At 42.7% G+C, this 16,570-nt stretch overlaps 1 protein-coding gene across 1 annotated transcript in view; it reads left to right on the top strand.

Moving 5' to 3' along the window:
• Positions 1-6,325, top strand: part of LOC144150240 (uncharacterized) — a 108,484-nt gene extending 102,159 nt beyond the window's left edge. The window contains exons 3-4 of the mRNA XM_077682094.1: positions 78-339; positions 4,770-6,325. Of these exons, the coding sequence (XP_077538220.1) occupies positions 78-272 (195 nt within the window). The 3' untranslated portion in view covers positions 273-339; positions 4,770-6,325. The remainder of the gene's footprint in view (positions 1-77; positions 340-4,769) is intronic.
• Positions 6,326-16,570: the final 10,245 nt, after the last annotated feature.

Raw genomic sequence — 16,570 nt, 5'->3', positions numbered from 1 at the left:
AGAGCTCTGTACTTAGTCTGACTAACGTTTATATAGGGATCAAAACACTAATTTCCATTTTATTATACAATGAACAGGTGGTGTTCGTGCTGTTTGCGGCCATTATCCTCCTCCTGGTGGCCACGAGCTGCCGCCGGTTCCAGCCGGGGACATCTCACACTGACGAGACTACAGACCAATCTGCCAGTCAACCACAGCAGTCCATTGTGCGACTCAAAGAACGTGGTGCTCGCGTGTGCACCGAGATGTTGCCGCTGGCAAACTCGGTGTGAGCGCACAGGGAGGCGTGGATGAGTGTCCAGCACTCGGCAACAGCAGAGCGATGCCTCACCTCGAGAAGTATGTCTGAAAAGGTTTCAGAAGCTTTGTTAGAAAAAAATATCCATAATTGGGAGAAGACTGCGTATAATTCCTCCCTGGTAGACATATCTTAAAAGGCCCTTTTGACCCTAACTCATATGCCTAGCTAAAAGGATGAATAGACGCTGCCGATCGGTTAGTCTACTTTACACAAGTTGCACTAAAGGTTAACTCGAGGTCGGACATCGGTTGGATACAGAGGCGAACAATGAAGAACCTCTACCGATTTTCTATGGCGCGGTTTAGCGCACTAAAGTAATAATAACCTAACAATTTTGGTCACGGTGGTTACAGCAAAAAGAGATAACGCATTTTTACTACCTTGCAATTTGGACGAGCAAAGATACCTGCGAAAACAGAAAAGTTTCCTGTCTCAAACGATGCGCCTCAAAGTTTTGAATCCGCCGGGGAACCAGGAACGCAATCTTGTAGGTCCTGCCTTATCATGATTTTTGCGCACTACTACATTGCTCTAGTGGTCTTTGTAACAAATATACCCATTCTATACTAAGTTCTCCTCCCCTGTCAAGAATTTGGTTTGGATCTTCTGTGACCAGAATGTGAATGGTTCAAAACACTACGCACCGGTAAAAGCACATGAAGAATTGATTGAAAACTAATGAGCGCTGCATAACTGACATAGAGTGAAAGATGCACCGAACTCTTCTTTGCACCATGATACTGCCGTTTTGTAATATAAACACCATAGAAATAATGTTTGACAAGCAAATCAATGTTTAACCGCTGTTTTGCTTCATTGGGATATATTGCTTGTGTTTACAAAATAAAAAAATATTGAAGACACCCAAATAATATGCAAGTTTTTTCTTATTCATCGATAAAACATGATCTTCATGTTACGTCAAAACACTCTTTTAATAGGATATTTGTATGCGTAACGTACTAAAGAAATGCCCGTGGTTGGAGGGTGACCATTGATTTCTGATACGTTTGCTGCTAACAATGCTACAGTAATAAAAGTAATCCTATAACTTGCAAAATCAATCCCCTGAAGTATTGAAACCTCCGGGCATTAGGCTACGAACCATTTACTTTGATTCTTAAGGCGGGCCCCGTGCTTACTGCACCAGCTCCCTGCATTAGTAAGCGACCTAAAATCTCTTCGTGTTTACGGTGTTCCGCACTCAGAAATGCGCCGGTTCGCAGGGGATTAAGTAAGAGAACTCAGAGCTCACTCCATTGCATACCGCGTGTTTTGTTCATACCAGAGCAGTATGGCGTTGACGATAGCGTGATGTTTTGTACGACACTCAGTACACGACGTACGGAGAGTATTCGCTGGAGTTCGCTCCACTGAGATTTATCACGAATCAAAAAGAGTCTCCGAGTTCCTTCTGCGCAATCGCTGCCTCCTCATTGGCGGTCGTTACTACCCTATCACTTCTTTAACCAAAATTAGTTTTAAAGAAAGGCATTCGATATAAGTAGAAGAAACGCAATTATTTAATAACAAAGGAAACTCCCATTTATATTAATTCAATGTTGTGTTTGATAAGCAGGAAAATATATTTTCGTTTGCATTCCTGCCGAGCTTTCTAACAAAAACAAAGACTGCGTAAAAAATCCTACAAACCCTTCCTCTCGCGCTTGTTAACCTACCATTTCGGCATCGTAGCCCATTCTCAGTACCTCAACTTGTTCTGTGGAGTTTACTGACAGCCTAATAAACACGTGCAGCATGACTAAATTAGAGACAGCGAGCTATCGCTAGTAAATGCCTGCGCATCACTTGCATACCTCCCAGACTACTTTTTTATTTTAGTTTTTAAACGACTAACGGTTTTTAATACTTTAAAGAGCATCCTACTGAACGTTTTTACAAACTGTTTAAACAACACTTCTCTTCACACGTGGGCTAACATGTATCCGCCATAATCTTTTTACCCAAAGATGGGGTACAATTAACCAAAGCCAAAGCCAAGTAACTGTAACCAAAGTACAATTACGGAAGCGCTCTTTGCAAGTGTCAAATTCACAACACAAGGGACACAAAATTGCTATCTCTGAAACAAATTTCGAATTCCCATACCCCGAAAAAAAAAAAAGCGACGTTGTGTAGAGGCCCAATGTTTCAAAATGCAAGAGTCCGACAATATAATAACATTAAAATACGCCACGTGCTTGCTCTTCTCGTTGGAATATTTTGCTATTGACACAAAAAACCGTCTTTCAAGCAATTTATTCGCGGAAAATTGTACGGGGACTGGGCTCGGTGGAGAGTCTTTTTTTCTGGGGGGGGGGGGGTTGTGGGGGGGAGGGTAGACACCGTAGTGTGAAAGTGCATGAAATTTCCGTATGCTGCTGTACTTTATATCAAAGAATTTTTAATGCGCTCCCTAATATGATGTTCCAAGCAATGCCTTGCTGTACCCTAGACGAGCTGAAAAAAGGAGCTTGGCGTACAGGACTTTATAAGGATACATCGTCATTGACTGCGATATTACATAAGACCCTATGCCTTTCACATCTTTATATATGATGTATATAGCTCTTCCTGCCAAAATGTCTTTGCAACGCGCCTGTCTCTACTGGTGACTTTACTCGGTTCACAATATTGCGATCAATTGGTGCTATGAGGTCTTGTGAACGTATTTATTAAAGCCCCTTAAAGCTGACTACTTTGAGGCCGCAGTCTTTTTATAGCGCCCGGAAAAATGCATTTTCAGAAATCCGGGCCTTCGGAGTTCCGAAGGAGCATTGAAAGAGGCTTTGTGCAAAAGAGGTCGCCAAGCGTTTGTTTGAAATTTTCACTCGGAAGCTTCGGCAATGTTTTTATGTGCGCAGCGCTATCGATTGCCTTACCTAAGGCAGCCGCAGGGGGAGTCAGTAATAATCGCCTTAGCATTCTTCCTACAAGAATAAGCGACGTGTGAAAAGAGAATTCATTACAAAACCACATATCAGCGCGCAGCGACTAGCGGTAATGGCGCTGGCCTAAAAAAAAAATACATGTTTCCAAGTACTCCGGGAAGTCAACACTTTGCACAACAAATATCTTTGGTGGTGAAACAAGCCACTCCCAAGTCATTCCACATGAACTTAACAGGTATTCACAGAAAGAGTTCAGAAACAAGTTGAAAATTAATACGGTGCAATAGTTATGCTTAGGAGGTTGTTCCTGGCCTCTAGGAAGCGCGTGGACCAGGGTAAGAGAAAGGCTGCTTCGCGTAGAGGTGCCAACTCATTTTCAAAGTGACTGAGAAGGATCTACCGCACATGCCACGGCAGCGGAAACATCGCCACCTGCAGTCGGCCGCGAAGACACGCGGCACTACGAATTCGCCACAATACAAAAGCATCAGCACACATCAGGAGGTTCACTGACACGCCAGTTGAAGGTGTGCTCATTCTAACTGGGTCAACAAAGAACCTGCTTAACACAGCCTAATATGTTATCGGTACACAACACCGATACAGGAGGTTACTAACAACAATTTAATGGTGATGACTCGAATGGCGTCTAGTGTTTACAAGAACTGGAAACTAAAAAAAATATGTAGAAAACACTTATAATTAGTTATTTTTTAATCCGCGAAAACGCAATGCTAAATTTCCCGTTGTGTTCACGCGATTAATATTCTTGACAAAAATCCGTGTCAAAAATTTCATTAAAATATTTACTTAAAGGTGTTTTTTTTTGGCAGCCTTTCAAACATGTTTTCATATACATTCGTTAGAGATACAGAAATATACAGCTCAAGGTGGGTAGAGCCGCGGAGTTGGAATATAATCAGGAGAACAGTGGCCAAGTTGCCATTCAGTATTAAAATGTGTGGTTTGATACACGAGTGTCAACAATTGCTGTGCGTTTCTTAAAAAATGATAATCGTTAACTGAAAGTTGAACGAATTGAGTGGGTATGTGTGGAATGAGGCGTCAAAATGCACATTGCTGTGTACTAGCGCTTTCCTTTTGCTTAGTAAGAGCAGAGTTTTCTTCATAGCACCGCCTACTGGCGCAGACACTGCTGTAGCTACCCGTGAACTCGCGAGGTAGTTGCTATGCTGACGACAAACGCTTCATTGTCATGCTTAACAACTGAAAAAGCGCCATTGTATCTAAGCAACGAAAGCCGTTTCTTGATTGAAACTTTTGGTGCGGGTAAGGATGGGCAAATTGAAGGCGAAATCGACAGCTAAGAATACGATTTCGCGACTAAGAAAGTGTGTTTCCGTAGAATGAGGCTTCCAAATGTAAATTTCTGTGTACTCGCGCATTTCCTTTTTCGCTGCTCGTTGTGACCAAGCCAAACAGTGCCTCAATAAATCAATATAGTGCATGACTGTGTACAAAAATGCAATACCTGGTTTGCCTGACGTGCGCAGAAGTGTAGTAATATAGGTCAACTTTCACAAGTTCCTTCTTACTATTTTTATTCTTTATTTCAGGTCGTCGGGTCAAACACGACCTGTTTCTTGGTGGACACAGTGGAATAAAACAAGAAATGTAGCTTCATCAGTGCCTTCCGGAGCAGAAGACAAGCCTCCAGCATTCATATCCCGGAAGAGAACTACGGAATCCGAGCTGCTCTCCAGAGCAACTGATGTCGTAAACCGATATACATTGAGGAGGTGTGAAAGAATGTTGTCTTAAACTACCACAGAACAACGAGAACTGCAGGGGCCATGTTTCCGAGTGCATTAAATATTTTAAGGGAAGGGTGATACGTTTTCCTTCTCATTACTGTCACGCCCTGCGACGAAAACGCTCCGGCGCGTAACGTAGTAGTATATGTACACCCACATTTCGCTACAAATTATGAATTGTGACTGCCAAAGACGTGGCCATCAGAATCAGTCATTGCCGCGTAAGTGGTTGGTCGCAAGCTCCCTCAGGACAGCTCTGTCACAGTCAGGGAGACCTTGTGATGAGCTAAATCTTTCCAGTATACACGGTATTGGTGGCACCCGAAAATTGCTTGTGCTCTTCGTGAAAACAGTACGACGAGTGACAGGCACATTAAAACAATAGCGACCCAGTGGACGTGTGCGTTTTAGATTGTACCATTGAATGTCGCCAATAAACAAATTCATTTTGTTGCAACGTTGCTTCCATTTAAGAAAAACAGTTTTATTGAGCTGCATTAGTTCGATAAATACTAACAGCATCATCTGTTCAACCACACCCCAAAAGGGTTAAGCAAATGTAGTAATAAATGTGTGAAATCGTCCAAGTTTTTGTTTGCTACTAAGGGGGGAGAAAGGTTAAATTCATTGTGAAGTATTGGTCGTTTGTTTACCTAATGTTCGCTTCTTTCGCCAAACATCTTTTTCATGCTTCGCACGCTTGGACACGTTGTAGTACACTTTTCTTCAACTGTAATGCAAAGAAGCAAGATGTGGGTACCCTTTCGTAGACGTTTATTGGGGAATTTCTTTTGTAAAGTGTGCTAAAAAAAGTTAAGGGTAAATTTTTTGAGCGATGGGAGTGCCATATTACGACCTAAATTCATTTTTTTTGAATAGGCCAATTTTTTTTCTGCGGCACAATATTCAAGCAGTTTCTCATCGGGGGCTTCATTGGAATCACCATTTTTAACAGAATTCTCACCGAACGTATTTCATTGTGTGACGTTGCCTACGTGAATATCAACTGTGATGTGGCGCCCTTGCACGATTATGCAATAAGAACTCGGTGCAATTGATTTCATGCACGTTAGCCTAAATAGTTTGGATATATATATTTCAACCAGCTACACTGTAGCTGAACCATTTGATAAATTACTTGGGCTTCCTGTTCGAAACAGTACCGTAAAAAACATGACCCACTGTATTCTTTTGTTCAAATAATACACTTCATTTGATTTGATTTGATTTCATTTGAGAAAAATTACAATTTTAACAGTTCGAGTAGGTTTATAACGCAGCCCGGCATCTGGGCTTTTATAATAATAAAATACCTGGCACCCTTCCGAAACACTGACGTAGCGGAAGGCTGTAAAGTTTAATTTTGATGTTTTCTAACTTTATGCCTGACCATACATTTTTCTGGGTTGGCGTGAAGCGTTCAGTTCATACAGCTCCACTTCTACGCAATGAAAAAAAAAACGTCCCCGTATCTGTTGAGTAGCGCCACATATCGTAATAAAACGAGTGTTATGCTGCTCCTTCCACGTAACTGCCTCTCCTGCTTTATCCCTCACATCTCACTTCCGATCCGGTCCTCCGCTCCGCATCTTACGAATCTGCTCCCTTCACTAGTACTCATTGCAGGTTTGCTGAGTACAATTCATTTATCCTGCGTTAGCAATGCTGGCGCGCCATGGTTTGGGACAGTGAAGAGTTGGCGCTCATGTCAAGAGCAAGAAGGATGGGGGCGAGCGCGAGCATGACCGAGACCGATATTTTTATTTTGGAGTACACCAATAAGATTGATTGTCTTTAAAAATTACGGATTACACTCATCGTACCAGAATGTCGGTGTACAATTTCCCATCGGTAGCGTCAAAGAATGACGTTATTCCTATGCTCCATGGTTACACCGCATGTAGAGTGACTGCTGCTGGTAATCCAGCAAAACGAAATATACCAATGGAGTTCAGCAAACGCGGAATGGAGTATTGCTCAAGATATTTCAAACGAAGAGGTATTCTGCTTAGCGCACGATTTTGCAGTCGTGGCTGGCAGAGGATTGCACCTTCATTAAAGTTTTACTTGGATTTAAATGGCATTACAACTCATGTTTTTGTAAACGTAATAAACATTTCTGACACTATATTACAAATTGCAAATGTTGCGTTGCAAGTAATTGTGCTAGAATTGGAATTGCACAGGCGAAAATTATTCAATATTACACTTCAGTAACGCCCGCATTGGTGCAAGAGAAAAGTCATTGAACAAATGGAGCACCTATGCCACCATGGCTCGCATTTCTGTGATGGCCTCAACCAGTAAAAAAATTGGCGCCAGGGTAAGCTTGCTGCCATTTTGCTTCACAAAAAAATCATAGTTGAGTCAACCAAACCAAAACACAAAACACCGTCTTCCCGTGGCTTCAAGAATGGTGGCAAATTTGTAGCCTAAGAAGTTAGGCGAAACAAATTTACGCCAATCAGCACTGCTAAGATTTTGTCAAATGCTGCGCATGTCAGTAGCTATTGGAGTGTGTTATTATTCGTGGTGCATCGTTTGAAGCACGCGTACCATATCGTAGTTGCTCGGACACATCCGCCGTTTAAATACTTTCCATTATAACGCAACCACCCAGAAAGTAGGTACTCGTGGGCTACACATTGATATGAGATACCATTGCAGTTTGTGTTCTCAGCAAGTATCGATGTACATAGTAACCACTGTTTAATAAGATTTATTGGATATTAAAACTGTAGGGATCAATTTTACCCATTTTTACTGGCAGGCATAGAAGAAATTTTGTTTTTGTGAGCAAAAAAATACAGGTAAAGATTTCATGTTGACATAAAAGCTCGAATACACAACAATAACCAGGAGAAACGATTGCAGCAGGACGGAGCGATCAACTAAACTTTTAGTGAAAAAAAAACACGAACATGTATACATTAAGAGGAGACACCAAATAAGATGCTTCATCACTAAGGACAGACACAAGTGAACCTTCTGTTAGGTAACATTCAGATAGTCTCCTTCAAGATTAGACAGAGACACGGAGGGGCCACTTACATACTTTTCACTCATTTTCGCTCAGTGGGCTGCCTCCACGATCACGCGCGTCGTTTGGTCGTGGTGTCCATATGAAAAAGTTTTTCTTTGAAAAAGAGATGGCATCGACATGATGAACAATGTGAGGACAGGTTTGAAAGTTTATCAGTTTTAAGGGCCCTTTCAAGATCGCCCAACCGCATATTCAAACAGCGTCCAGTTTGGCCCCATATAGGCACGTTTGCACTTCAACAGTATCTTACAGACAACCGCCACATGGAACCCCACATACGAATTAGTGTGTTTTACTGAACAAGCCCGGTTCCTAAGCACGAGATTGCCTTTCTTTCGACAGCTGCACAGGCAAGCGAAATCTTATGGGGGAAACTAAACTACACAAAATTATCAAAACGTTTCTCCACTTTTTTCAAACAGAGCGAATTGTATTCATGTAGGGCACCACCGCGATCTTTCTTTTTCCTTAGCATAGTGGACCACATTTTGGAGAAGTATATAGACGCATGATCGTGTATTTCGTTACGTTGGCAACTTTTTAGTTCTGTCTGATAGGCGCGATTACCACAGAGTTTGCGTTGACATCTTGAAAGTTTTAGAGGAGCGCGGCTTTGGATTGAATTTCACCTTCGAGTTGCCTACCGACAACGTTTTTTTAGTTTCTTGATTTACGGGTGCGTTGTTCTGATCACCATGTTTGTTGGTCGTTCTGGAAAATGGGTGATAACGGTGTAAGTGCCCCCTCCTTTTCTCGGTCTTGTTTTGAAGAATACTGTCTGGATGTTACCGAAACGATTGTCTGGCCGAAGTGATGCGGCATCATATTTGGTGTCTTTTCTTCGGGTATATATGTTCACTTTTTATTTATTTGTTTATTTATTTATTTATTTTTTTTTTTCAATACCTTCAGGCCCATCGGGCGTTACAAAATTGAGTGGATATTAAACGTCACAACAAAAAACTATTTCATATGTGTAAATTCAGACATACAACGGTAGAAATACATACAAAAGTCACAGAAAAAAACTAAAACACGCGAGACAAAGTGCTACAATATTATACAATATTAGACAGTATTCAAAAATACAATTATTTAGGAGGATACAAATTCTTGACAGCGGTTTTAAAAGCGGGCGTATTAGCAAGGGTTCCAACTGACGATTGCCGGTCATTCAATTCCTTAGACGTTTTTACAAGAAAAGAGTGGTAGAATGATTTCGTGCGGGCAGAAGGGATGTTAACTTTGTTTGCGTGATCTGTACGCGCAGATAAGTGTGCAGGTGCGGAAAGGTGTACGTGTTTAAGACTCGGGTTGTGATAATAAGTTGTGTGAAATGAAATGAGGTTGACACAATTTCCAACGCAATGAAAGAAAAGGCAAGTTTAGAGAAATCTTCATGGAGGATACGCTGGCAGTACGATGGTAGACGGTTAGTATGAAGCGGGCGCTGCGATTGTGAAGTGACTCTATGGTGTTTGAAAGATGATCCAGGCTGGAACCCCAAACCGAGAAGGCGTACTCGAGTTTTGAACGAACAAGGGTCTTATATAGCAGACGCCTTAGCGATGAAGGTGCCACGTAAAAATTCCCGCGTAAATAGCCGAGCATGCGGTGGGCGTTGTTAGATATGTACACGATGTTCTTTTCCCAAGATGGAATAGCAGTAATGTGAACCCCTAGACATTTGCATGACGTTACGTTTTCTACCTTAGAACCATCGAGGTGATAGTTGCAAACATCGCAACAATGTGTGTTACGAGAAACTGTCATTAATTTGCATTTTTAGTACTTAAGCGCATGTGCCAAGAAGCGCACCAAGAAGAAATACTGTACAGGTCAGTTTGAAGCATCGTAGTTTCAGAGCTGTAAGAAACTTCCCGGTAAATAACGCATTCATCGGCAAACAGTTTATGGAGTAGTTAACAACATTAGGTAAGTCATTTATGTAAATGAGGAAAAGCAAGGGCCCCAGAACAGATCCCTGAGGCACATCCGAGTTAACTGAAGAAACGGATGAGTTGAAGTCGTTAGCTGTGACGAATTGTGTTCGGTTAGAAAGAAAATGTTTGATCCATGTAAGCACCTGTCGGTCAATATTTACCTTGCTTAATATCACGTATAGAAGTTGGTGAGACACGACATCGAATGCTTTAGAGAAATCTAGGAATATGCAGTCTGTTACGGTTTTAGTTCATTAGTTTAGTTGATAGTTGAAAGTTTAGTTCATGGTAGCGATCCGTTCCGTTGTAAGCGTTCCTCCTGGCTGTGATTGTTTCTTCGCGCTTTCGTGTCACCATGAAGCCTTAACAACTCGCCCAGCTTTCGTGGTTACTCAGGTAAAGATTTGGCTACCTATATAAACAAACGAAAATAGTATCTAAAATATCTGACATGACAGCAAAAAGAAAGCGGCACATTCCTGTTGTTAAGAAATGCTTGTCCATTAGGTGACGCCCTAATAGTGCGCCTTATAGATGACGCAATGTTATTTTTATTTATTAGAAAAAGACCTTATAAGCTGCCAACGAGCCCGACGTAGTCAAAGCGCGGTAGGCATGCCTGTATGGAAGAACTGAAAGATATGCAAATACTACGAGAATTGTTAGAGTTCAAGCCCAAAGTAAGATGAAGAGGAGCGCCAAAGGTTGCCCAGGAAAAAAAGCAATTTTCTGCGTGATCGGATTAATGTCTCCGTGGCGCTGGCCGCCCTCATGTCACTTTGCTTTTTTTCGTCATTCATGCCCCCCCCCCTCGCAGTTGCGCCTTTGCACGCTGTCCTCCATTTCTTTGGTCTCACCATGGGTTTGCTTCCTTTAGCCGCGGCATTTGTCTTCAAACATGGCAAACTGTGCTCGCAATAAAGAAGCAAGGCTTGCCTAAGCGCGCCTAATCTTCATCTCGGCGTGCAGCCGGAATGCCGCTACATGCGTGCCGATCGCTTATTTCTTACAGATTGGGCAGCCGTTTTGCGAATTTGTTTTGGGTTAGTTTCGCTTGGCGTTTTTATAAGTTTATTTTTTAACAAAAATGTGGCGTATTTCTGGGTTTGAACTTTCAAAATGTTGAATTCTCCAAATACTCACTTTATTATGCTCTATTTTAAACACTCCAAATATTAGTTGAAATTATAAGTGAAATGGTAGCTGAATACGCATATAACCGAATTATCTGAGCAACATTTTCTCTCATATGTTTGATAGACAGACACACACATACGTAGACAGTAAGAATGGGTAAAGACAAAACAAGTACGTGTCTCATATTACAACATTAAAGCTTCGACCATTACTCGCGTGCATATCTTAAAAGATTTCCGGTAGGAGATGGAAGCGGGCTGCTTTCGATTTATAAATGTCAGCTTAGAAAATGCGGTTTCACTGTTTGCGCTACCAAAAGGTAGAACGAATATTCTCAGTGATCAAGGGGAAAGGACTGGCCATGACTCAGTTAGCACTGTACAAAGTGCTAAGAGGGGTTTATAAATGGGGTTTATATATTTATAAATGTCCAAAGAGGGGTTTATAAATGCTACGTATTTCACACTTCTGAAAGATTGCAAAAGACAGACTCAGCTCACTCATATAAGTCTGGTTTGAAGTGTCTTGTTTGAAAGACCACCGAGGAGGATCCTTGTGGGGCTGGTGGCTTTCTTATGGGGCTGGTGGCCTTCACGGCGTGGTCGTGTAAGTTTGTGTAAGCCTGCCCAGGCGGCGGTATCAGCTGATGCCGCCGCCTGGGCCAGGCCTAGGCCTGTACGGCAGGAGGCCAGAACTACTTCCGGGCTGTACTTCTGGGTAGCACAAAGCTGGGGGAGGTCATAGCCTTCCGCGTTCCCAGGAGCCACATGAGCGCGATATTCCCAATGGTTTTACGGTGGGGACTCCACCACAACCCCGCGCGACTGGCCTGTTCCGGTGAATAACCTAGCATGAGGAGAAAAAGATTTTTGGGCGATCAATAAATTTACAAAGCGGAAGAAGCTGCTGCAACGATTACCGGGCTCTGAAACTCGCTTGTTCAAAGATGGTTCTCAGAGCAGGAAGTTGAAATCACGGGTAGCGGTTTAAACTAATCCAGTTTGTGACAAGGGCTTGTCAAGAACCGCTCACAAAAAGGTAATGTCATAAACGAATACCGCGCGTAAAAATCTGAGTCCAGTGGACAACAGGCACGTCTGCCGCCGCGTGGTGCACTTTTGGCTACTACTGCACTTCCGCGCGTAAAATCATTACAAATTTCTGATTTCAACCGCTATACGGAATCCGTGATTTGCCGCTGGTCTGCCTTTTTATGTTATTGTGGCTCAGTGGCAAAATCGCCAAATGCAGCAAGTACCATAGGCATGAAATCTCTTTTCTGACGGGCCATGTAACGAGGCGCTCGGGTGAAATGAGTACTTTGTGCTTCCTTCTTAGCTCGTACTTTATTTATTTTTCTTGCTCAATGTATTCCTAGCTGACACCTAATACGCTAGGAGAGGTTAAGCAAAACTTTAAAGGGGGACGACCCAGTCGCGAGAAGCTGACAAATCAGAGGGCCGGGCGAGAAAACGGAAGTGAGGAGAAGGGTAGTTTTGCAGAGAAAGCGGAAACCAAATCTGCGAAATGTCTATATTGTCTAACAATAATCTCCCCATGGGCGACAATGCAACTGTAAGAGGTAAATTGTCTGTTCTTGTCTGTTCATTTTATAAGGAGTGTGTTCGAGTGCTGTCACGCTCGATGGGGCCATGTTGGGATGATCTAAATTGATTTGCGGAAGCCTTTGGCGTTGTTGCGGATGTGATTCTTTTCTCAGTGCTCACACACGTTAACAAAGCATCCGTCATCCTCGAAGGGGCAAACATGTCGAATGCTCGGTGCTCGCTAGCGTTATTGTGAAGAAATATGTGGGAGAATGTTTTCATAGAATGTAAGCAGATACTCTATCCACTATAATATGATGACTTCTGTCTTTTTCTTTATTGCATGGGAGAATTGTTCAACAAACATGACCGCACGATGACTGCATATTCTAGAAAATAAATAGTACACAAGAGTTAGAAAAAGCACAAATACATAAAAATTCAGGCAAACACACACAAGCACTCAAGAAAGGGATGCAGTCAGTAAGTTGGTAAAAAAATTATATACTATGTACAAACACTACAGTTTCTCGGAAATATGACTGTTAATGTTCGTGGTTGAGCATGCCTGTTACAAAAGTTATATCATCACACACTGCGCAAACTAATCAAAACCAGCATGTCACTGGGTAGCAAGCTTGGATCGCCGAATGAGGAAAACCGGATTGAGAAAGGAGGGATAGACCACTCCGGTATTCAACAATAGCGTAAATAGAGGATTTCCGGATTTAGTGCTTCAATTTGGTGGTCCTTCTTTCCCACTAAAACAACATACTAGTTTACTGTACTCCTGACTCTATACACACTGTCGCTGCATCATCGTAGAGATAGAGTTGCCAATGTGAAGGTACAAGGCGATAGGGGAGGTCTGGTTCTTTGGCAGCTTCCGTGCGATATTGCACAGCCTGTGGAAAGTTCGCATGCACAGAGTTTGAAATACGTAGCATGGAAATGGGAATGAACTGTGCAAACAATTCACCCACGAAGAGCGCTTCGAGTGCGCGTGGCCGGTCGTGCACCAAAGAGTAGAGGAGATGGGGTCGTAAACAAGCAGTACGAGTATGAGCTTTGCTTTGTAAAGCCCTACCCTTGTCACGGAGAGCGAGCGTTAAAAACGCCATTGTTTTTGTACTCTAGCTCGCGGAAACGCTACCACTCCGATCAGTTCTGGTCGGTACATAAAATGTTTCACACTTTACACCACAGTGGCCACTGCGGCCGATTTTTTTGTTGCTAAAAAAACCACAAATACAATACAGCCAAACAGTGGGATAGCAAATGCTTGTATGCAGTGCTACCTCCATTGGCTTTGTTGAAACAAAAAATAACATGTGAACTAGCAGCGTAGACAGTGAGAAAACATAGCTTGAAAGCGGTCGCTTGAGAGCCCTGGGCGACGCCGGCTGGTTGAGGTACTTTTGGAGCGACCAAAGTAACTATAAGCAAAAGCAATAATTATATACTGTAACATTAGCTGAGCCTGCCACGGTCTTCCGTTGGGCTTTCCGATAAGATTGCCCGCTTGCTGCGATGTCTGCTTCTTTTTATTTTCACCACGCTGTGATTGGTTACATGGCACACAAAAAGGGCGTCGCTGATTGAATAAACGGAATTGCCTTCCTGGCACTGCGTGGGTCGTCTGTTCCTCGGGAACCATCGGTCGTGCAGCCCAGAATACGTAATAATACCTAGCGAAGGGAGTTTTGGTGCAATCATCAGGTCATCAGCGTTTCATGAAGGGCGAGCAATTGTCCCTCACGAGACACAACAAAGCTTAGCACACAGAGCAGCCTATTCAAGTAATCTCAATGGCAGTCGACCAAATTGGCGAAGACAAATGAACTGTACTTCATTGCTGGTCGACATACCAAATAGTATGATGTTGTATTACTCTGTACCTTTTGTTATGGCAGTATACTGCTGGTGTTTATTTATTTATTTATTTGCATACCTACTTCGCCCGTTGGGCATTATAGTAGGGGGGACAAATAATCGATATAAAATACAACATTGCACACTCTTTGAAAGGTTGAAGAGAGAAAAAAAACAATTGTAAGAAAACATACAAGGTTTGCGTTAGTAAGCCACACACTGCAGACCGTGAGTACAATACTAATCACACATGTGGTACATTCTGAGGGAGCACATGAGACAGCATTAAAAACAAATATCGGCCAGGTAACAAGATACATTCATTTACACGGCACGCTGGCTAACTTTGCAAAGCATAAATATCAAAGAAAGTTTCAAATGGCGAGTACATTTTTATCCATAAATATATTCTTGAAGGGCAGTGGGGGACGTCACATCAGAAACAACTGGTCACATCAGAAGCTTCGTCGCGCGAATGTGTTGTTAGCAGACGTACGCCGTTTTGAATGTCGAAGAGTAGGGCGGCCTTTGCCTGTTTCTCCGCATTCGGAACGACTGCTGCAACGTGGCGGAGTGCTTGCATCGAGAAGGGAGCAAGGGCTTCCACACAGCTGGGGACTGTCCCAACTAGGTAGGAACGGTGGAGGGTCTGCTGTGCTTGTACCCCATCCTCGCACTGCCGAGTGAAAAGGTCAAACGAGCGCTCAAACGTAAAGGTCATCTCTGGGTCGGCGTTGATGACGTATTCGTGAAGGATACTAGCGCCACCCAACGGGAAACCTCCGCCAATCTCCTCGTTAACATTGAGACGACCGGCCTTGCACAGCATCTGCAACTCGCAATTTTGTAATGATGATAGGTGAGCCTGGACGGAAGTAACCCTAACGTGTCTTTGTTCGTCTTACGTTGTCTCTCGATTTACCCCTCTTTACTATCCTTTCTCTCCATTACGTACTGCTCTCCGTTAGTTAAGAATTATTCGCAAGGGTAAATCACAATCCAATAAGTGCTGCTTATAACTTTCAACAGCCATGTGAGAGTACGGCTCTAGGAAAGCTTTCTCAACCTTATACCATTATCACGCTATTATTTTGGCAATCAAAAGGTGTATCTAGTATAATGCACCACTGAATGTGGCATTTATACACTATAAAAAATCATTTAACTTAGGGTCCACATCACCAGCAATAAAGCGTTACGTGGTCAAGGCGTCGATGAGGCATATATTGCGGTCTTCAAAGATATATATGACCAATACACGCGAACTGTACGGCTTCATCACAGAACTTGTAAATATCCTAAGAAAAGAGTGCCCGGCAAGGGGACTTAATATCGGTACAATTATTTATAGCCTGTCGGGAGTGTGTGTTCAGAAGTTTTAAGTGGAGGAAAACTATGGTGGGAATTAACTGGAGACATCTCGGTATCTAAGGTTTGCAATCGTCGTTAACCTGTTCAGTGAAAGCAACCGGTGTTTACAGCTCATGCTTTGTCAATTGTGGTTGGAAAGTCCTGATTCAGTAAGAAATTAACCCGAAAATATCCAAGGTAAGTCGAATTAGCACGCTGAGACAGACGACTTTAAGGGAGATAATGAAATCTTGAAAAGAGTAGCAGAGTACGTATGTCTGCGGCTAGTTATAGCTGCTTAACCAAAGCATGAGCAGGAAATTACCAGGAGAACGAGGATGGAGTGGGCTGCTTGTGTTAAGAATTCAGATATATTCACTATTCCTCTTAACTATCGCTGACAATTATCTCGACTATTCTTGACTATTCCTCTGTTATTAAAAAAAACTTGTATTTAGAATTCGACGAAAATGATAGACATGGTGTCCGGCGATGAATCTGCTGGAGCATTAGTCTTCTGCGGTGGACATCCCAAAACCTATTAAAACGCAGATTGAACCAGCCGCAGTCCTCCTTGGCATTGGGGAGGAATGGGGACGCTGATGTATGCATTTATTCTCCAAAGCAAATCGCTCTCTCATCGACGCGAAAATCAACCAGTATCATATTTCTAGCGCTGCTTGCAATGCTTCCTTTTTTTAGGGGGGGGGG

This window comes from Haemaphysalis longicornis, unplaced genomic scaffold (genome assembly GCF_048455015.1).
Source record: "Haemaphysalis longicornis isolate Haplotype H1 unplaced genomic scaffold, Haemaphysalis longicornis Haplotype H1 scaffold_8, whole genome shotgun sequence".
NCBI lineage: Eukaryota > Metazoa > Arthropoda > Arachnida > Ixodida > Ixodidae > Haemaphysalis > Haemaphysalis longicornis.
Note: the sequence above shows the minus strand (reverse complement) of the source record. Positions and strands in the feature narration are given on the sequence as shown.